Here is a 22,618-nt window from a genome sequence, read left to right as displayed (position 1 = left end):
TCATAATACAAAAAGCTTTCATAGTTGCCCACTGTCAATGGTACAAAGGCCAAACTCTTGAACAAAATGATCAAAACTAATATAAATCTATGTTGTAGGTATCGACTGTCTCCATTTTACAGATGAGGAAACTGAAGCTGAAGGACTTCTACCATACTCCGCATCTATCTATCAGTACCTCGGTCGTGTAACAGCCTCTATTTTAAAACCTCTCCCCGCAATCAACCTCTTTCCCCATTCTTAGAAATCCTAATCTGTCATGTGAACTCCAATTCTTTAATGCTGCCAACCCCTAAATTTCATTGTTTATGAATTTTTTCTACTGAGATGCAAGACATTGTTAATATCAGTGGCTCATCTTAACAAGGAACAGCAGTGGGGCTGTTAGGAATTTATACATATAAATTTTACACACAGACATATATACATTTATTTGCGTGTGTATGCCCAAACTCACCGAGTTATAGGTCCCATTTTATTAATTAAAATTGATTTGATAACATTTGCTTACATTTCCATCCATTTCATAATTCAATTTCCCAACAATTTTCGTCATCAATAAAACACTTGAGGGGCTTCCCTGGTGGCGCAGTGGTTGCGCGTCCGCCTGCCAATGCAGGGGAACCGGGTTCGCGTCCCGGTCTGGGAGGATCCCACATGCCGCGGAGCGGCTGGGCCCGTGAGCCATGGCCGCTGAGCCTGCGCGTCCGGAGCCTGTGCTCTGCAACGGGAGAGGCCACAACAGAGGGAGGCCCGCATACCACAAAAAAAAAAATAATAATAAAATAAAATAAAAATAAAACACTTGACATTTGACTCCTCTAAGCTCAACAAACGTTTTCCTTAACAGTGTATTTAAATGAACACACAGGTGCTCTGATTATTCTCTTTGAATGGCAAGGGCCCTTAAGATCAATGGCAAATGACAGTGTAGTTTTTTTTTAATGGAAATAATGAAATAGAAGAAGACAGTATTTTAACAGTCTCAAGTAGCCAACGATAATCTGGCATTGGAGCAAGACTGCTTAACCATCTAGAGAAAAAAAGCAGGTAACAAAACTCATCCTTAGTGGGATGGTGGCAACTGCAGCTGAAACAAAAGACTATGCAATTGATTAACCAATTTCAATCTCCTGAAGTCTTCAACATCTTCTTAAAGAAAACTCCTCTTCACTTTTTAGTCACTACTTAGCAAAAACACCAAAGGTCAAATGAAAGTATGGTTTATTGTTCCTGTTTTTAGTGGATCAACAGACACTTTTTTAAAAAAAAAAAGATTTATACAGTTTGAAGGGAAGCCAGAAGCATCCATAAGTAAAACTGGCATCCAATATGGAAGTTAAATTTAGCATGCTTGGGGTTCAGAGAGTCCATTTATATTGCAAACGCTAGGTTAAACATAACATTTGTAACTTTTAAACACCTTTTTTGAGAAATGGGATGGGATTTTTCTATCACTGCTAATTTACTTAGAAATTATATGCTTTCCCAAGTTAAATCCACCCTTCTAAATATAGAGTATGCTCAAAACATTCAACCAGCTATCATATAATAAGACTTCTGGCCTAAATTTATTTTGTTAAATTTCTTTATTCTAATCAGTTCTCCTTCAAAGCTAAGAAAAAAAAAAAAACTTTTTCTAAATATGTTAAAATTAGGGAAGAATGTATTCTTCAATCACAAACAAAATTAAAACAAAGGAAACTAAAAAGGTAAAATTTTTTGTCACATTATTCAAACACTGTTAATACTATTCCGCTACCCAAAGGATCAAGTTTAACTAATTTAGCTTTGTGTGCAATTTACAATCTCCTGTTTTTGGTTCTAGCCATTCAACAAATATTTTATTGAGCATTTACCATATGCCACTGTTGTACATACAAGGGAAACGATACATCAGTCTTAATTCCTGAGCTCAATAAACATCCAGTCTAATAAAAGTGAATAAGTGAAAAAGGTAATTAAGATTAATCCTGATAGTCCTCATAATATTTATTAATTACTGGGGTGTTTTTCACTTACCTCCAAAAATTCTTTGCTACTTGTCCCACCCAGAGGTGGAACTTAACTCCCCTCCTCTTGAGTAGTAGCTCACTTCTAGGGAAAAATAGTAAATATTCAGTGGAGAAACCTGGCAGTCACCCCCTAAACTGAGCGGTCAAGGTTAGTATCACCAGTACTAAAACATGTTGAGATGATGTACTCCCTGATATGATGTGATGAGAAAGGCACTTCTTTCGTATTCTTCCCCAAATTCTACAACCTCAGTCTAACCACGAGAAAGCATCAGACGAACCCAAACTGACAGCCAGTGGACAAAAGACCTGATACTAGTACTTTTCAAAATGTCAAGGTCAGGAAAAACAAGGAAAAGGCACAGATTGCAGGAGACTAAAGAAACATGACAACTAAACGCAACATGGTATCCTGGATTGAACCTTGGAACAGAAAAAGAACATAAGTAGGAAAACTGGAGAAATCTAGATAAAATCTGTACTTTAGTTAATGGTCCCAATTCTTTGTTTTGACAACACCATGGTTATGTAAGATGTTATGCTTATATAAGATGTTAACAGAAAGGGAAACCTGGTGAAGGGTATACAAGAACTCTCTGCAATTTCTGTAAATCTAAAAGTATTTCAAATTAAGAGAACAGAATAATCCACTAACCAGGAACAAGACAGATCTTGGTTTGGGTAGAAAACAAATGGTTTAACACAGCTGGCATATTAGGGGGAAAATTGAGGGTAATGTGTCAAAGGACATGTCAGAGACAGAAGCAGGAACCACACATCTTCAAGATCTAGTGCAAATTCCACTAGTTCCAACCTAGTGCTGAAGTGACTTCCTCTTCTGAAATCATTTCCTATACGAGCCATTTGCATATAACCAAGTATTGCCTGGGAATAGTACAGTACTTACTTCATAAAGTAGCCATGGGGATTATATTTAATGCATACCAAATGCTCAACACAATTTTTGGCACTTGATAAGTGCTCAATAAATGTTAGCCATTACAACTGAGGTTGTAATGTTATCATTACCAATACAATGATAATGATGATGGGGATGATGATGACAACAGGCAAAGATTACTGCCTCCCCATGGCTAACTTCCAAGATTTTTAGTGATCTTTCCCAGTTAAAAAGAGAAAAAAGACAATTTCTTCCTACTAATAGCTAGGAAAAATACCTATTTTACTAATAATAGTAAAATCCTGATGTACAATTGCTTTTTTCCCCATACACAGAAGAGTAATAAGGTTAGTCAACAAATATGAAGAGATACTTGGAGTCAATAATCAAACAAAAGTTTAAGAACTACAGAAAACGGAAATCAAAGGAATGTCCCTAAAATTTCAATACAGGCAGGCTTCCATATCCCCCGTGTTCCACATCTGTGGATTCGATCAACTACAGATTGACAGTATTCAGGGAAGGGGGGAAAAAATTCCAGGAAGTTCCAAAATAAGAATATATAAGATAAAAAACTTGAGCATCCGTGGATTTTGATATTCACTGTGGAGGCCCTAGCACCAATCCCCCGTGGATACCAAGGGATGGCTATACATCCTTTCTTATTTTCTTAACTGGAAAGCCCAAAATTTAGTGGTTTAAAAGCTGAAATGTTTCAGACATCCCAAAGAAAACACAAGCTATTTAAGGCTGGTTTTTAATTATTTCAAGCCTTTTTTCTTCACCTCTCAAACAATTTCATAGACTGTATAACACTGTGTAGCTCTCACAGTGGTAGTATATGCTATGTCAGTGGACAAAGTTGTGTTCACACCAAATGTAAAAGTTTGGCGAGTTCCTTTGTACAAAAGGCATTTTGCAGTGGATACAAACTACTGCCAATAACACTGCGTAGGATCACACGTGGGAAATGATCATTCCTGCAACAAATATTCCTGATATTGAAGTGCTGATGAGCTACAATGAATGTTCTCCAACATCTAATTCATATTCTGTCAGAGATAGATCCCAACTGGCCTGAATGAATTTAGATACCCAATAGTATGTCTGAGATGGTATAGCATAAAAGTAAAAAAAAAAGTTCATCTAAACTGTGAAAAGTTACATATTAAGGCACATAATACATAACTCTACCCATGTTGTTTAGCTATTAAACTATTAGGAATAGACAGTATAAGGAGAAAAGTTGATTCTTCCAAGAGAGAAACTCTAATTTTTCAACCAAAACATCAATGTCCTAATGTTTCCGTGAATTATAAAGACTTCCAAGACAGAGTGATGATTCAAAAAGGATATCAGACACCACCTAACCCATGTGACCAAAGTCAGCATCACTAGTGATGGCATGTGGATAACACTCTACCCTCCAACAGGATGTAATAAGAAGAGCACTCACCGTTGTGGGTTTACCCTTCAAAACTCCAGTCTAATCATGAAAAAATATCTGACAAACTCAAACTGAGGGACATTCTATAAAACACTTAATCGGTACTCCTCAAAACTACCCATATCATGAAAAACAAGGAAAGACTGAGAAATGGCCACAGACCAGAGGGGACTAGGGGGACACAACAACTAAAAGCAATGTGATGTGGTATCCTGGAATGGATCCCAGAAAAGCAAAGGACATTAATGGAAAAACTGGTGAAATCTGGATAAGTCTGGAGTTTAGTTAACAGTAATGTGCCAAAGTTGGTTTCTTAGTTACACTTATGTACCACAGGAATGTAAGATGATAACATTAGAGGAAGCCGGGCTGAGGGCTATAGGAAAACTCTCTGAACTATCTTTGCAACTTTTCAGTACACCCCCAATTTTTCCATAATAAAAAATAAAAACTCCAGACAAATTTGTTTATAAAAGTTATCCAGTAGCCACAGATAAACTTTCTTGGAATAAACACTATCACCAATGCATTCACTCACCAAGCTGAGTTTTCATGAATATTTCAAATACACCACCAAGAAGAAAAATAAGTCTTAGATTAAGTCACAGAATTATACAGAACATGACAGTCATTAACTCAACCATTTAACTTAAAACCCTTCAGTTAGTAGCCTCTTGCTGCGTCCTAAACAAAACCTAAATTCCTATAAGGCTCTGAAAGACACAGCCCCTTGTTTCTCACTCAGAAGGATTTATTCAGACGGCCTAGCTTTCTAAAAGTTGCTAAACAATGGCAAACTCATTCCCACCTAAGGGAGGGCCTTCACACTTCGTTTTCCTCTACTCCTGGCTCTCACACACCTGAATACACCTCAGTATCAGAGCCTCTGAAGGGACCCATTTAAGGTGGGGCACCACCCACTAAAGCATCTGTTTATTTCTCCCACACTACTTAACACAATTTGTAATTATTTTATCTGGTTAACTGTCTTATGTCTCTCTCCTCAACGGGTTCATTATGTTATCCCTCGATATCTGCCAAAGTTCCTGCGGTAGCTGGAACTCAGTAAATATCTTTTAAATGAATGAATGAATCCACCAACTTGTAAAAACTATTCTCAAGACAGGACACAACTGTCTAAAGAATTCCATCCCATGAATGGACAGTTCTGTTGGAAGAGTGAAGTAAATCTACTTTACTCTTTATTTCTATTTTTAGAAGATCTCAGTTCTGCCCTTTGGAGCTTTATAATAAAGATCAATCCTCTCTCCTTAAGACAGCCCTAAAAATATCAATCCACATCTATACCATATTGACTATTCCAAACAATGCATGTACTTTTCAAAATGGCCCCGAAAGCTCCCTTAATTGAAAAATCTTAAATATTTAATATTTTAGTAAAGCTCGTATTGCCCTGCCGGTTATCAACAGCTCACATTTACTGTACCCACCTGCTCTGTCATACAGACCATTAACACAGAACGCGTGCTGTTTACAAATTATTCAAGAGGAAAAGGGATGACAAACAGGATTTAATTCTTCTAGAATATGTCAGATATTAAAGCTATTTGATACATGAAGTCAAGCCCTCAAAATATGTGTATAACCTTGAGCTCAACCTTTTACCATTTCTTCCATCTCTCTAGTATTCACCTTTTCATTCTTAACGCTACTGCTCACATCTCATTCAAATCTTCATTATCCATCTGTTTTTCCTGCCTCTAGACAAAAAAACACTGATTTTATACCCTTACACCTCTGCTGGGGAACCCAGAATGACACACAACTGTTTCAAGTCTAAGCCTCTTTTTCAAACATTCTGTCTTCCATAATCTGACCCTATCTATTATTATTTCAGACCATTTCCCCAAACTAAGTCTTTGCTCTAAGTGACAGACCTCACTTTCCTATGTTTGTACCACATGCTCGTTCCTAAACCTATGCCTCTTCATTTTGTATGAGTTCACCTTTCCTCAATGAGTCACAAACCTCTAAGACTTAAAAGTACTACCCTACTTTCTAAAAGCAGAAAGTTACAAATTCTTGGTAAGCAATCTTTCCAATGCTCAAATTTCTCTTCCTATTTTTAACACTTTTCTCCTTTGTCTTAACAGGGAAAACAAAAAGGCTGCTGATTATCACTTCCATACGTCTTTCAGTACCAAGGGCAAATCAGGTATATTAAAAGGAGACCATTACATTTTTAAGTGCCCTACACCAGGCTTAAAAGTTACACTGGGACATGGAAACTTCAAGCCAAATTACAATAGTTGTAAGAGTACTCAAAAATCAAGACAGAGGGCTGGGTGGCGGGTGGGGGGAATCAAGACAGTGAAAATTAATCAGCACATCAATAAATGTACAAAGCATTTTACATGTAAATTTTCAAAACAGCACTTTTAATAATGATTATTATTACTATCATGCTAAGGACAACAATATCTTAAGTTATTAAATCTTCCCTGTCCTCCATTTACTAGTCCAAATGAATATTTATTTTCCTAAGCCGAAACATTTGCTTAACTACACAACAAAGATGCTATTAAATACCTGTGAAAGACTATTTCTAAAATTAGTGGAAGGAAAGTCTGTTGATTTTGATGACTAAAAATTTCATTGATCTATATTAATAGGCTAGCTAAAGTTTAAAATTTCAAGTTCAAAGACAAAGCAAGACAATTTATCAAACAAATTAAATTCTGTGATTAGTATAATTCATTCATTATGGGTGAAGTAGTTAAAAATCTTTCCATAAATTCTCAAAGATGCTCATCAAAACCACTTAATACCAGTTGAAGGGAAACTGATAGCAGTTAGTTACTACATTCTCAAGACATGAAATATATATTTAAATGGATGTATTTATATCAAACAATAATTAATTGAATTACACCAAACAGCATTATAGTGCTCCACTACCACAGGATAAACAAAAGTGTAATTATGATCCAAGCAAAAAACTAAAGAGAAGCAAGGTCGGATGAACTTGATACTCAACTGCTGCACTTTCAAGCTTTTAATTTTGTTTAAAAGGTTTTCTCGTTTTAAGGATCGCTTAGCTGTTGAACTTGCACCTCCCCGGAATCTCAGCTTGGCCAGAGCCTTTCTTTTAAAAAAAATCTCTTTGCAGTGAAAGAAATTATGGTCTAAATCACAAAGATGACAAGAAACCTTAGCAATTTAAATAGACAAGCCTTGAAATAATATTGTGATCAAAGTATCAAGCAGCCTAATAAAACCCAGGTGGCTCAAGCTTATCATATACGGTACTCATTACCACAATTGCACTATTTAATCTACTTCCTGGTGTCAACAAAAACTTTCTGTTATTAATTCCCTCCAGTTATGGATCTGCTTAAGTTACTGCAGTTTTCTGATAAGACATCTCTTTGTCCAAAAAAATTTTTAAAGAGGGAGCAAGTCTCATTTTAAATGTTTTAGAACTAGAGCCATGGTTGGTAAAACCACAGAAACCACAGTGGCTTTGTATTATTAGTCATCTATATAAGGTTATGTTAATTCCTAAGGAGGTACCAGATGACTCATGATTAACAGTTTCATAAGAGCTCATATGTTTACATCAAAAAGGTAACCATATGCACACACAAAGAACTGTTTTACAAGTTATAAGCCTCAAAGTCAAATAAGAGATTTACTCACTGACCAAGGTATACAGGATAGATTCTGCCAGTCAATTCCTCTTACCCATACACAACTTCTCCATCTTCCATATGGTGGTTCCCTGTTGGTTACAACTTGTAAGATTTTGAAGCAATTTTCCCATCTATAGGTCTTACTGACCTTTTTAAAAGTACTTAATTGTTTCTCAGGAAACTTGTTTTATGGCATAATTTGTTTCCAAAAAGATTCCATTTAGGCAACATAAAAATGCTAGCTAGCATTATTAAATCTACCTCAACAATGGTGTCAAACACTGAAGCAGCAAAAAGATTTTATCAAAAAAAAAAAAATAGAGAAAAATAATAAGAGGCTGGCATGATCATGGTTACTATCCCTGGATTTTCTAGTTGGTCTCAAGCATAGGTACCACAACATCCAAAAGGGGAAGTTGAGAGCTGAATGTATCGCAAGCCTCCAGTTTACAGACAGCTGGGTGTACTGGTGACAAAGGAAAATCACTCACTGCTTCGTGTTTCATGAGTGGCACCCAGTGTTCACACAGATTCCTTACAACTCACTAACTGATCCATTTTCTTTCCATGTTCTCTTCTCTCTCACTCTGCTTGCGCAGACAGCAGTCACAGCAGATTGGAAGCATTGCACAACATATCACTTAAGCATACTGTGTACTTAGTAAAGAAGGAAATTCACACGACAAGCTTTATCAGTATTGTCTGTTTAAGTCATCTGCAAAGCAATGTATTCTAGAAAGTCTTCCTGTGTCATCAGTCAGAGGCTGATCTCCTAAGTCAAATTAAACCATCTATTCAACCTATTGTTTGTAACTGCATTCAACAGCATTTAATAAGAACGTGTTTTTCCTCCCTTAACCCACCCAGATCAATTTATACTTTCAATTAGCTTCTCCATTCTTTCAGCATTGATATGGTCTTAGAGTACTGGAGGTGACTGTATATATTCAACTACCACTAATTTTCTGTTGACCTAAAGGTTAGAATTGCCCTTCATTTTAATTTAATACCTAGTATACAGGCAGAAACTTAAGAAACTTTCTGAATCTAGTGTTAAATTCAACAAACATTTGATTCCAGCTGTGCTGACAGTAAATGATAACACCAAGAAGTCATTTTTAAGTAAATACATCACGCCTACAAGTCACAATTGCATGCATCTATGTCACTCACAGTGCTTTCAACAAAATACTGGCATTACGGACAACCCTCCTAAATTGTGGTGAATTACATATTAGATGGGCACGTTGGAATTTCTAGTTCTGGATTAGCCACTCATTTTAAACTTGGGCCTCTTTGGGCTTCAGTTTCCCACGTGCAAAAAGAATCACAAAAGTTCCTACTGTGATCCAGTCTGCAAATGTGAAAATTGAGGTTAGAGACAAATGATTACAATCAGTAATAAACCAGAACTTTACCAGAACTCAGTCTAAATTCCCTTCCTTTTATGCCTTTCAGAAAGTTTGCAAGAGCTGTATAAAAATGATTTAACATTTTTTCTCAACTAACAGCTATAATGGTAAATGTGTACACACACCATTTCCATATATATGGAATTGCCTACTACTTATTTTTTATCAGGCTGCCCATAGGATGAGGAGACAAAAACGAAATACAAATCTGGCTTATAGCAAAACATCATTCTCACGGTTAATCATGTCAAACATCTCCTAAAGGAGCAGTGAAGTAACCCAGACATGCTTACCGTGATTTTAACATTTCAAAATATGTAACGTTTCACACTATGTCTATACCATCCCATTCCTCATTCATTCACCAGAGAAAATGGCTAATACCCATAAAGGTGTTATATCACCACTCTTCATACAACCCTTCACTCTCTTCTAGTAATAAATCTTTTTAATGTTTTGTTTTATCTGTGTTTTCAAGGTAGGAGTGGTGATAAGAGTGTTATGAGGAGGAAAAGAAGAAATTTCAAAATTAAGAAGAAATAATTCACCTCACCAAAAAAGTCTTGCTAATAGACTTTTAAAACTTAGTACATTTGATTACAGATTAAATTACTGACAGAGAAATTTTCATCTAAAGGTTTGGGAGTCCCTACCAAGTGAGATCAAAAATAAAAATAAAATATTTCTAATATGAAAATGAAAAACATGATGAGTTTACAAATCTTTAGAAACCAAATTAAGTTACAAAATAATGGAACCACTCTGAATCGCAAACTTGGAGATGTGTAGGCTTGCAGACACATCTTTATAAACCCAAGTCATTCTCCAACTACACAAAAATTTTTCTAGACACTTGCACCTGAATAGCAACATAATCTTCACTTTATACAATAATCTGGTTTCACTAACGTAATGTGCTAACAAATCTCCCCATGCTTCAAGTCAAACACACATTGCTTAGAACAGCTAAGTTCTTCAACGAACACTTCAGAAAATATCCTTAGCAGATATAGGCACGAAATGGCCAGTGGAAATGCCTGGCACATAGTTCCCACTGAAATACTGACTTGATGAATGAATAACAATGGAATAAAGAAAGAAAAGAAAAGGAGAAGGTAAAGTGAGAACAGAGGAGCCTGGAAGCTACAGTAGCGTGAGGACAACTGTTATTTGTGGAGTGACTGCTGCCTTTGCTGCCTGCTGGGGTCACTGACACGTGCTCCAAGTCCAAAGTTCCCTAACTAGGACTCTGCTGCCTGACTCTTCCAAACACTGTTGCTGCTTGTGGGACTAGTAGCCTGCCACCAAAAACCATGTCCACAAGGTCCTCACCTATCCAATTCTACAAAACAGCAACAAGACAGATACATTTCTGCAAAGACCCCTGGAGTAATTTTGTGATCCTCTCACCGATCATGTAGGGAAGAAAGGCTATCTGTATATTAAAATGTCTGTAGGTTGCATATTAGAGAAAACAAAGGGTGAAGATGTATGGGGTGAAGAAGGGGGGAGATGTAGGGTTGCATTATAAACCTGTGCCATTATATTGTTACTTAAGTCAAAATAAATATTGTCTTTGTTCTCAAATGTATCAGAAAGCACCTACAATGTACTAAGTAAAAATTACCAATTAAAAAAAAAAGGCACCAAATAATCCTTATGTTGAAAAGGGATAAAGGTATGAAAACACCAGTCTGAAACTAATAGGTAAGCCTTGAAGAGTAACCTCAAACAGATAAAAGTTTCAAGAGCTATGAAAATTTCACCTAGAGAGATGAAAACAAAACAAACAGAACACTTCACTGGCATTAAGATATCACTCTATATTAAAGGGCAGTTTGCAAAACTCAGTATTAGCACCGAAACGTCGAATCTAACTATAAGTAATCAATCTATAAAACTTGCAGATCAGGTAATGTATTTAATTGGGGGGGGGGCGGTGAAGCCAGGTAGCACTTCTCCAGGGCAAGACAGGAAGCTTGAACTGTGATGGTTAGGACAATTTTTGGAAAAACAGAAATAGCAAGGATCTTTGATTACACACTGTAGCTGTGGCTTTTTGACATTTTAATTAGTGCCAAAACAGTTCAATTCTAATGGTTATTACCTTAAAGTTTACTAATAAATTCAAATATCTATACCTAATGTTGCTGTGGTTCAAAAGTAAGGCAATTTTTATTTAATTAAAATTTAAACCACTGGGAATAGTAATTTAAGGATTACATTTTTAGACCTGGGAAACTTAGGAATTTTAAATACTATTTAAGTATTGTATCCACCTGTAATTTTCAAATCTTAAAGTATTACTTTAAGTCTGGACAAAATTTGAACAGGTTTTACTTGGCTTCTTTCCAAACCATAGCACTTACGCTTTAGGGACCGAGGGAGGGTACAGTTTAAAGCGCTTTAATTTCTTAAAGCAGAGAAATCTTTTACCTTGACCACATTTTCAATAGTATATCCTTCCATGCACAGGAGTTTCTCATTTAAAAGGGGGAGAAAACCCTAAATTTTAAAACATGCAATAAACACAAAAATATTTTTCAAGCTTTTAAAATGAAGTCAGACTTTGTTCCTACTCTTGTATTTAAAATCTTGAGACGCCCAAACTGAGAGAACAAAAAAGGCATAAAAATAATCAGGACTGATGCTTTATATTTGGATTCTACTTCTCATATTCTAATCACCCTAATAAGCCAAAAACTAAACATATAAAGTAAGGTTAAGGTTTTTAAGTTAGTTTCAAATCACAAACTATAGCTTTCTGAGTGAGCAAAATAATTTAAGTAAGCAATAATCTAAAGTTCATTACCCTGAATATTCAGTGATAAATCACTCAATGTGAATGGTTTAACATTTTCAAAATACTACCATGAATAACAACAAAGACATCAGCACCCTGGAGAACTGTGCCATAATTCAGTGTACAAATTCTCTCTAGTTACCTGACTATACAATGTTTCATTTAAAATGAAATATATATGAAATAGGTTATTAAATATTTAAAATTTATTAAGTATCCTATTTAAATATTTTTTAAATAGAGCTAACTGCAGCATGGGTCCTGAGTTTCTATAAACAAGGCACTCAATTATTATTGTCAAGCATCTTTTTATGTATCAAAAGAGCCTAGATGTCAAAAACAACTTCTCCACCTAATACAAAATCAGCAACAAAATCTGAACAATATTATCAAGGAACATAGTTAGCTCTGAACAATAAAGATGCCAAAATGAATATATATTAAATTCTAGAGATGCTTGTGTTATTTATGAGGGCCCAGAAATGTGAATAATTGGAACAAACTCACAAGACATAACTTCCTTAAAAATTACTTAAAATGCAACTAATAACCACCTACAAAATCAAACTTTACCTCCCCTGTGAAGTCATCCTCCAAAAGGAATTAGTAGCTCATATCTGAGTGTTGCCATCATTTTTTCCCTTCCTCACACTAGACTTAAATTAATTCTGTTTCACAATTCTTTATTTACACACTTGTCTCTCCCACTTAAAATCTTTCAAAGCAGTAACTAGGATTTCATATCTGTATCTTTATCACCACCCACTCAATGCAATTTTTTTTCACCACCTACTCAATGCAATTTGCTGGATAAAAGCTGAAAAGGAATTTTTTTTCTGATATCTGAAACATTATCATACCTCCACTTGATGATCTGAGGTCACAAAGTAAACATGCTCCTACTTCTCCAGTAAATTTCAAAACACACTTCAAAACTATCTATATATAATATTTCCAATATTTCCACCAAGAAAAGCTCTTCGGGGGGGGAGCAATAAAACAGTATTTTTTAAAAAATGAAATCTGTCGAACAGACCACAGTGATCAATGACTGTTCACACAGATGGAAGATAATACAAAATAATAAGTAAACATCATGTCTTTTTACAAAATGTCCCCATCTGTCTGAAAAAAACATGAAAAGCTTTCTCCATTCTGACTCAACTCTTCCCTGAACTCAAAAGCAATACAAAGCCGAAATAGTGATAGCTGATGAGCTAGGGTTAAAGCAATTTTGCACTCAGTGTGGGCTGCAAGCAAACTAAGGAGAAGGAAGGCAAGACTTCAGGAAGCAAGTAATTAAGCAGAGACTTTCTCCAGTGTAAAATACAGCTTACCTATGTAGAAAGTATTGCAAGTAATGTAACTATACAAACCCACTCTCTCTGAACCCAGTGATAGAAAAATAACACCTATGCCATGAAAAATTACTGTGATTACATTTTATTTTAATTACATTTTTGCCAATTCTTATTTTAGCCTTTGAAGAGTCTGTTTAAGACGATACTACTTACTGCTCTTCTGTTGGTAGCTTAATGATAAAATGATAGTGTATAACACAGTCTTTAGTAGTGTTTCCTGCTCTAACACTAAACTTGAGTTTAAGAAAATAATTTTCAAGTACCTGAAAATAAACAGAAAGGTTAAGAGCTATGTGCGTGTACAAATCACTTCACTGTGTGGAATTACTTCAGTAATTACACATGCTGCACACATCAATACTGTCTCAGTTAGGCATCACTTCATTCCCCTAACTGCATTTTAGTAGCACAATACAGTCTTCATGCTTCATTTCTGAAAGAAACTTATTTGAAGGCCAAGGATCATCCTTTGTGACTGACTTAAAAGAGCAAAATAAAAAAACTGTCTATTCCAAATATGAAAATTATGGATTTGGCTCTGATGCAGAATAAAGTAAGCTTCTTATATCACCTGCAATATTATATTGATTTAGTCTGCTGAAAAACAAGACAGTGAGTTATTGGATCTGTGTTTAATTCACTGCACTTTATAACATATTTAAGGAATTCAGTTGTATAAAACAGTATCTGAATCTTATCAGATGAAAATATTTTTCCCTTTTAGCAAGCCTCGGGTTGCATGTCTAAGAAAACAAATTAGTCTCCAGTTCTCCTAAGCTTGATAATAGTGCCCCCTAATGGGAATTTTAATATGAGTTTTTCTACTTAATTTTTAAAAAATCATATATTCTCTAATATGAGCATATTATCTCTCTAGAAAGTAAATTCTGTAACATAAAAGTTTATCGAGATTTAAACCACTCAAAGGAGAAGTTATCACATATGAAAAAAAAATGTGACTTCATGGAGAGAAACAAGAGAAACTTCATGCCACAACTGTTTCTTGTTTCTGTATCAGCTTATTGTAACATCATCCATGGTAGCACTACCCAGAAAGTTAATCTCATGAGGAAATTATCCTTCAGCTATGTTCCCAATGTTCAGTATATAAGCAATTAATACGTGCTTGATGAAAAACATTAGCGAGTCGGATAAAAACAGGTTCAGAAGTGAATTATTTGGCGTCACACAGATCCTAAGCATAGAGCTGAAATTTCCACCTGGGTTTTCAGGCCTCATACCACTACCTTTCCACAATACCTGGTCAAAAGTCTACAACCATTAATTGAAAGCCTTTCTTCCCTGTTATCCACAGACAGTTCCCATATATATCAATAATATGTGGGATATTTTTGAAAAGAAAAATGCATTAAAATTAAAGTAAATACCATTCTGATACTTTCCAGGTGCACCAGAGAAACAAACACCTGATAATACCAGCATTTTCATTACAGTGCCCATAATACATTCTGGATGAGAGTCAATGTCAAGGGCAACATCTAGAAGAAATAAGTAACAAACAAAAAGCCATCTATGATGAAAAGAAGGAACTATCTTTAACTTTTGAGAGCAGGAAAATAACAAGAAAAAGTAATATATAAAAAAGAAGTGGTCAAACTTTCTTAAAGAACCAGACAGTAAAAAAAAAAAAAAAAAAAAAAAAATTCAGGCTCAGTGCCCATATGGTCTCTGTCACAACTACTCAACTAAGCCACTGTAGCAGGAACACAGCCACAGAAAATACATAAATGAATGGGCATGACAGTGTTTCAATAAAACTTTATATGCAAAAGCAGGCCCACAGATCATAATTTGCCAGGCCCTAATTTAAAACATCTCTCTTTTGGACCACAGATTAGAAATCTCAACTTTACATGAGGCACAAAAACACACAAACCAAAAAAAACCAACCTAACACAACTCGAAATACATAATCACTAAACTTATTAAATGTTCGGTGATTTTTACTTCCATAGGGTGAAAAGCTGAGGAAAAGATCCTTCTCTGAATAAATATTAGTTTTAGCAAGCATATACTACCAGAATAGCAGTAAGCAAAACAACAGGCCTTTACTTTGGCATGATTTAAAATAATCAACATGCAGGACTATAATGGGAAAATTTAGTTTTTATCAAGGTTTGATAAACATCTAATGGTGACTGCATACCAATGCCCATTAAGATAAATAAATGGGGACTTCCCTGGCGGTCCAGAGGTTAAGACTTCGCTTTCCAATACAGGGGGTGCAGGTTCAATCCCTGGTCGCGGAGCTAAGATCCCACATGCCTCTCCACCAAAAAACCGAAACGTAAAACAGAAGCAATATGTTAACAAATTCAATAAAGACTTTAAAAAATGGTTCACGTCGAAAAAACTTAAATAAATGGATTAAGTGAGAGAACCTAAAATTTAAAACTACTACAGGAGGGTATGAAGAAATACAGAGCATTGTCTTAGATTATTCACGTATATAAGAAAAATGGCAAAACCTACTAGTTTCCAAAGGCAAACCAAGAAAATCTAATTCAAATTCAGTTGTTTTTCCCCAAAACAAATTTAAGATATAGAATAATGATGCTCTGCACTCAACACCCTTTAATCACTGGCTTCTACTTCATTACATTTCTAAAATCAACACCATTTTAGTGGGAAAATCATGGGATTTGGGACCAAGGACCCAAAGATCTCAATCCCTGTTCTACCAACTGCCAGTTAAATGATTTTGGACAAGTTGGCCTCAGTTTCCTAATCTGGAAAATGGGACTGATAAAACCTTCAACTATGTAGAGTAAATGATTATAGGAAATGCACATATAATACACAGCAAACAATGCCCTGTAATTTTTTTTTTATTATTTAACATTAAATTGAAGTCGGTTCTAATCTCAGTGTTATTAAAGCATTTTTTAATGAGCTTCTTAAAGCACATGTTAATGAAAAGGTACAAAGGCCAATTATCTCAAGTCCATAAAAGAAGTCAGCTTCCATGGAGAACAGTATGGAGGTCCCTTATAAAACTAAAAATAGAATTACCATATGACCCAGCAATCCCACTACTGGGCATATACCCTGAGAAAACCATAATTCAAAAAGACACATGCACCCCAATGTTCACTGCAGCACTATTTACAATGGCCAGGTTATGGAAGCAACCTAAATGCCCATCGACAGACAAATGGATAAACTAAAGAAGATGTGGTACATATATACAATGGAATATTACTCAGCCATAAAAAGGAACGAAATTGGGTCATTTGTAGAGACGTGGATGGACCTAGAGACTATGAAACAGAGTGAACTAAGTCAGAAAGAGAAAAACAAGTACCGTATATTAATGCATATATGTGGAACCTAGAAAAACGGTACAGATGAACCAGTTTGCAGGGCAGAAACTGAGACACAGATGTGGAGAACAAACGAATGGACACCAACGGGGGAAAGCGGCAGGGGGTGGTGGTGGTGGTGGGATGAACTGGGAGATTGGGATTGACATGTATACACTGATATGTATAAAATGGATGACTAATAAAAAAAATTTTTTTAAAGTTAGCTTCCAATGATCAAGATCTAAAATTAGTCAGACATTTTGCTTTGTTCATCTACCATATTCGCACTGAACAGCTATTTCTTGCTCATATTCTAAATTGAGAATTTTATAAAACAAAATTAATTACCCAAGAAAGCCACGTGACAATGTAAACTGTTCAGGAATGGATTCTGCTCCCAACTGTGCCACTAACAAGGAAACTGAGTAAGTCACTTCAAATGAACCTCTCAGGCTCCTAACTTGTAAATCAAAGAAATTGTGCTAACAATCCCTGGTCTTCTCCCTTGTCTTCCAGATCTAAAATAGTTATTACTGAATTATAATTAAGTATCTCCAGATAGGCTGGTGAATATGGGAATAGAGATAACTTAATACTGCCAAAACAGACTGAAGAGAAATCCCAACCATAATTCTATGTGAGTATTACACACATTTAATATTAATATTACAGTAGTTCAAATGAAACAAGGAGATCCTGACTGGCTTAAAATAAAACAAAATAAAATGCATATTGCATGAAAGTTTTTTAATAATGCTAATACTTAAGTGCCTAGAATAAAACAGCCTTGGTTAGTTTCTGGAAGTATTATCTTAATGAAAAAAAGATGTGTAGACCAAACTGCAATATCAAGGTATTAACCTCAGTATGAATATACTTTGTGTTATTAAATGTTCAAGGTACTATGAGGATGTGAAGTCAAATGAGATAACATTTTATCAAAGTTAAAGTTGATCAATTAAAAGTTATATAGAAAAAAAAGTTATATAGAAAATGAATGATAAAAAGAAATTTAAAAGACAACCTCGGGCTTCCCTGGTGGCGCAGTGGTTGCGCGTCCGCCTGCCGATGCAGGGGAACCGGGTTCGCGCCCCGGTCTGGGAGGATCCCACATGCCGCGGAGCGGCTGGGCCCGTGAGCCATGGCCGCTGGGCCTGCGCGTCCGGAGCCTGTGCTCCGCAACGGGAGAGGCCACAACAGTGAGAGGCCTGCATACCACAAAAAAAAAAAAAAAAAAAAAAAAAAAGACAATCTCATTTACAATAGCACCAAAAAGAATGAAATACTTAGGAACAAACTCAACCAATGCAGCACAACACTTGTACACTGAAAACTACAAAACACCGCTGAAAGAAAGTTAAGACGACACAAATAAATGGAAAGACATCCAGCCTGTATTCATGGACTAGAAGATTTAATGTTGTTAAAATGTCCATACTACCCAATGTGAGCTACAGATTCAATGCAATCCCTATCAAAATCCCAATGGTACTTTTTTTTTTTGCAGAAATAGGAAAAAAAAATCTAAAATTCGTATGGAATCCCAAAGGACCCTAAATAGCCAAAATAATCTTGAGAAAGAAAAACAAAGCTGGAGACCTCACACTTCTTGATTCCAAAACATATTACAAAGCAACAATAACCAAAAGAGTATGGCACTGGCATAAAATTCCTAGAAGAAAATACAGGGAAGAACCTTCATAACATTGGTCTTGGCAATGGCTTCTTGGATGTTACACCAAAAGCAAAGGCAACAAAACCAAAAATAGGTAAGTCAAATTATATTAAAGCTTCTGTGCAACAAAGGAAACAAAGGAGTGAAAGGAACAAAACATCTACAAACCATATATACGAGGAGTTAATATCCAGAATATATAAAGAACTCCTTCAACTGAGCAACAACAACAAAAAAAAATCCTAAAAAATTAGCAAAGGACTTGAATAGATATTTTTCCTTCTAAAGAAAACATAAAAATGGCCAACAAGCATATGAAGAGATGCTCAACATCACTAATATCAAGGAAATGTACATCAAAACCACAATGAAAGATCACTTCACACCTGTCGGAATGGCTATAATCAATAAGACAACAAATAACAAGTGTTGGCAAGAAGATCGAGAAAAGGGACCCCTCACGCACTGTTGATGGGAATGTCAACTGGTGTAGTCACTGTGGAAATCACTATGAAAGTTCTACAAAAAAAATTACATACAGAATTATCACACAATCCAGCAAATCCCACTTCTGACAAGATTATATATCCAAGAGAACTGAAAATAAGATCTTGAAGAGACATTTGCAGCATTATTCACAGTAGCCAAGAGGTAAAAACCATCTAAATATCCATCAATGAATGAATGGAAAAAGAAAGTATAGTACATACATACAAGGGAGTATTATTCAGCCTTAAAAATGAAGGAAATCCTGCCATATGCTATAACATGACTGAGCTTTAAGGATCTTAAGCTAAGTGAAATAAGCCAGTCACAAAAAGACAAATCCTGCACGATTCCACTTATAAGTGGTATCTAAAGCAGTCAACCTCTTAGAAACAGGAAGTAGAACGGTGGCTGCCAGGGATTTGGGGAGGGCAAAAAGGGGAGGAGTTGGTCAATGGATATGGAGTTTCAGTTTTTGCAAAATGGAAGTTCTAGAGATCTGCTGCACAACAAGTGGCATAAAGTTAACACTACTGTACACTTAAAAATAATTAAGCTGATAAATGTTATTTGTCTTAACTGCCATTAAAAAAAAGGTATGTACAAAATGAGTTCTGAGAGTTCAGACAAGTGAGAAATTATTTTCAACTAGATTTTTTTTTAAATCCTTTAGGATGCTGATCTTGGCCTTTGGTATGAGCTTTTAACTACTATTAGCCTTTGCTAACAAAGCAATTATACCTGTAGCACAAAAATAAAATGCTCCTGAAATACTTAAGGAGTGTCATCTTTCTGAAGTAGATAGCTCAGCTCATCTTTTCTTAAACAGTAAGCCAAATACTACAGTAGGAAATGGGTGATGGACACAATGACAATCCCTGTCCTTCACAATGTATTTGGCAAGCTGATTTCAGAATGGGAAAGTTAACATCAGCACAGCTCCTATCCAAATTATGAGAACCACAAATTCCAAATAAGTAAAGGCCAAACTAATGAAGTTTATAATAAGTCTTCATTTCAGAGAATTTGTATAATTTTTTTTTTCAAGAAACGCAGAACTAGGCTACCCTGATAGACTCCCAATAACAGATTATCAAAGGTTATGGTGAACATTGGATTAATAACCATTTGTGTGCACTGCAAAGACACAGTAAGACGAGTACCCTTACCTTCATCAAAGTCAGCATCATCTTCAGTGTGCTGGGGGAAAGGAAAGCAGTTGGTAATTTCAAGCCGATCTTCGACAACAAGGCCCAAAAGCACTCCTTGAACCACCTCAGTTCCCTGTCCTTCTTCTTGGTAATGTTTGATAATCTTTAATACCACCTGAAAGAAAAAAAACAGAAAGAAGCTTAAATACCACCTTATAGTTTACACTTCCTTTATTTCAAAGAAAAAATAAAACTTGCCTAACCAAATTCCTTACAAATCATTTCCTTTACCCTTACATAAATAATAGAGTCTTACATAGTCTCAATGTACATCTGAAACTCTTGGAATTTGAAGACATGTCAAAAATGTCCATGTACAGCACTCACAACCTTCAAGTCAAGGGTCCCTAAAGGTCTGGCATCCAAGAGTTCCTTCAGTCAAATCAAACAACATCACCTCAACCTGAGATCATTACAAAGTGATCCTGTTAACCTTTGTTAATAGTAAGATAATTTCCTGCCACAGATGATAAAAGTATCCATAAAAGACAGAGATAAAGACCTCAATTATCTGAACACCTAAAAGCAGAACCCTCTGACAAATTCTCAACACCTCAAGATGGTTCCTAAACAGAGCATCTAAAGCATCTAATTAATCAGAGGAAGCAACAATGGGAACATGTATCTAAGAAGAATCTGCTTGGTAACAGAAAACACAAAGAGAACCCAGTCTCTAGCACCACCTAATTTTTCTCAACCAGAAGGATACACCAAATAATCTCTAATGGATTAGTCAGCTCTATTACTATTACTCTCTCCTTTAATATTTCCATAAAGATAAAGAGGTAACGTGATTGAACAGGCAATTAATTTAAAAGTTCACAATAACAGTAATGATTAATAATAATTCCTACAACATAAGATTGGTAATATATTAATGGGCTTTGAATAGTGCTTGACACATAGTATTTATTAATAGTAGTCTATTATTCTGTACAAGCCCATGGCCTGAAGACTTAAGGGCAATACAGTCTACAATATAATGGAAAGTCCTCAGAGGGAAAAAATAAGTCTAACAACAAAACGATAATTGGTATCTTACTGATTAGCATTTAATTTAAAACAAGTATATTACTGACAGAAATAAATCACTGGTAGCCAGTGAGTAACACAGGTTACAATTATTGAACATCATGTGCCAGGCAGTATTCTAACTATTTTACATGTATTATCAATCACGTAATTCTCACAACTACCTTAGGGAAAAGGCATTATCATACTCATTTTACAAATAAGAAAACTGAAGCAGAGAGAAGTAAATGACTAAAGATCACACATCCAGGAAATGGTAGAACCAAGATTTAAACCAAGTCAAACTCCAAAGCTCATGTGCGTACTTTAACGAGATGACTTTCATATCAGTAACTTAATAATTAAAACCATGAGTTAGGAACAGATATGAAGTAAAGACTCTGTGATGAACAGACCCGAAAAGACTTTACACCAGTGTAAGATACAGACCTCCTAAGAACAGCAAGCTGTCAGCAGGGAAAAGAGCTTAATGTAGAAGGACTGGCAGTACTAGTTGGTGTACTACCTCAATATTGTGAAGTGGAGAAAGGGTACAAACCTTACATATTCCTGTATAAAAGACCTCTACTTCTTGAAAGGCACAAAATGGGCTTAAGGGGTCATGCAGGAATAGGAATGATTTACAGCCCTAGCATTTATTAGCTGTGACCTTGGGAAAGCTATTTAATCTTCCTAAGTCTTAGACTTCTGGCTTGCAAAATGGAGCTACCTCATAGCATTATTGACACTATTAAAAATGAGAAAATGTAGAGTAAATACTTCACACAGGGTCTGCCATGTAATAAATGCTCAATAAATCATCAATATTACTGACTTTATCAATAAAAAGAAAACAGAACTGTTTAATTCCTATTCAACCTGACTCTCTGCCAAGAACAATCATTTCACACACTTAAAGAACAGAAGAAACATGAATGACTAAGAAGGGATAAACAAAACTGATAAAGAGTTATCACAGATACACCTACCAACTTGTGTAGTTTACCTAGTTTCCTGGATACTTAACCCTATTAATGAGATCACTGCACCACAGTTGAAATCAAAGTAAATGAGAGATGCAAGAAGATATCTGAGCTTAATGTAGATCTTTGCACAAATCCTTGAACTGATTCCTAACAGCTGGTTCCTGTGTGTGCAAAAAGCAGTATTAGGGCTTCCCTGGTGGCACAGTGGTTGAGAGTCCGCCTGCCGATGCAAGGGATACGGGTTCGTGCCCCGGTCCGGGAGGATCCCACATGCCGCAGCGACTGGGCCCGTGAGCCATGGCCGCTGAGCCTGCGCTCCACAACGGGAGAG

General features: G+C 35.8%; 1 protein-coding gene across 1 annotated transcript in view; it reads right to left on the bottom strand.

The window, feature by feature from the left end:
- EIF3H (eukaryotic translation initiation factor 3 subunit H) overlaps positions 1 to 22,618 on the bottom strand; it is an 88,592-nt gene that overhangs the window by 47,730 nt on the left and 18,244 nt on the right. The window contains exon 2 of the mRNA XM_007100176.4: positions 20,249 to 20,405. Within this exon, the coding sequence (XP_007100238.1) occupies positions 20,249 to 20,405 (157 nt within the window). The remainder of the gene's footprint in view (positions 1 to 20,248; positions 20,406 to 22,618) is intronic.

Source organism: Physeter macrocephalus, chromosome 15 (assembly GCF_002837175.3).
Source record: "Physeter macrocephalus isolate SW-GA chromosome 15, ASM283717v5, whole genome shotgun sequence".
Taxonomy (NCBI): domain Eukaryota; kingdom Metazoa; phylum Chordata; class Mammalia; order Artiodactyla; family Physeteridae; genus Physeter; species Physeter macrocephalus.
This window is presented reverse-complemented; position numbering and strand designations above follow the sequence as displayed.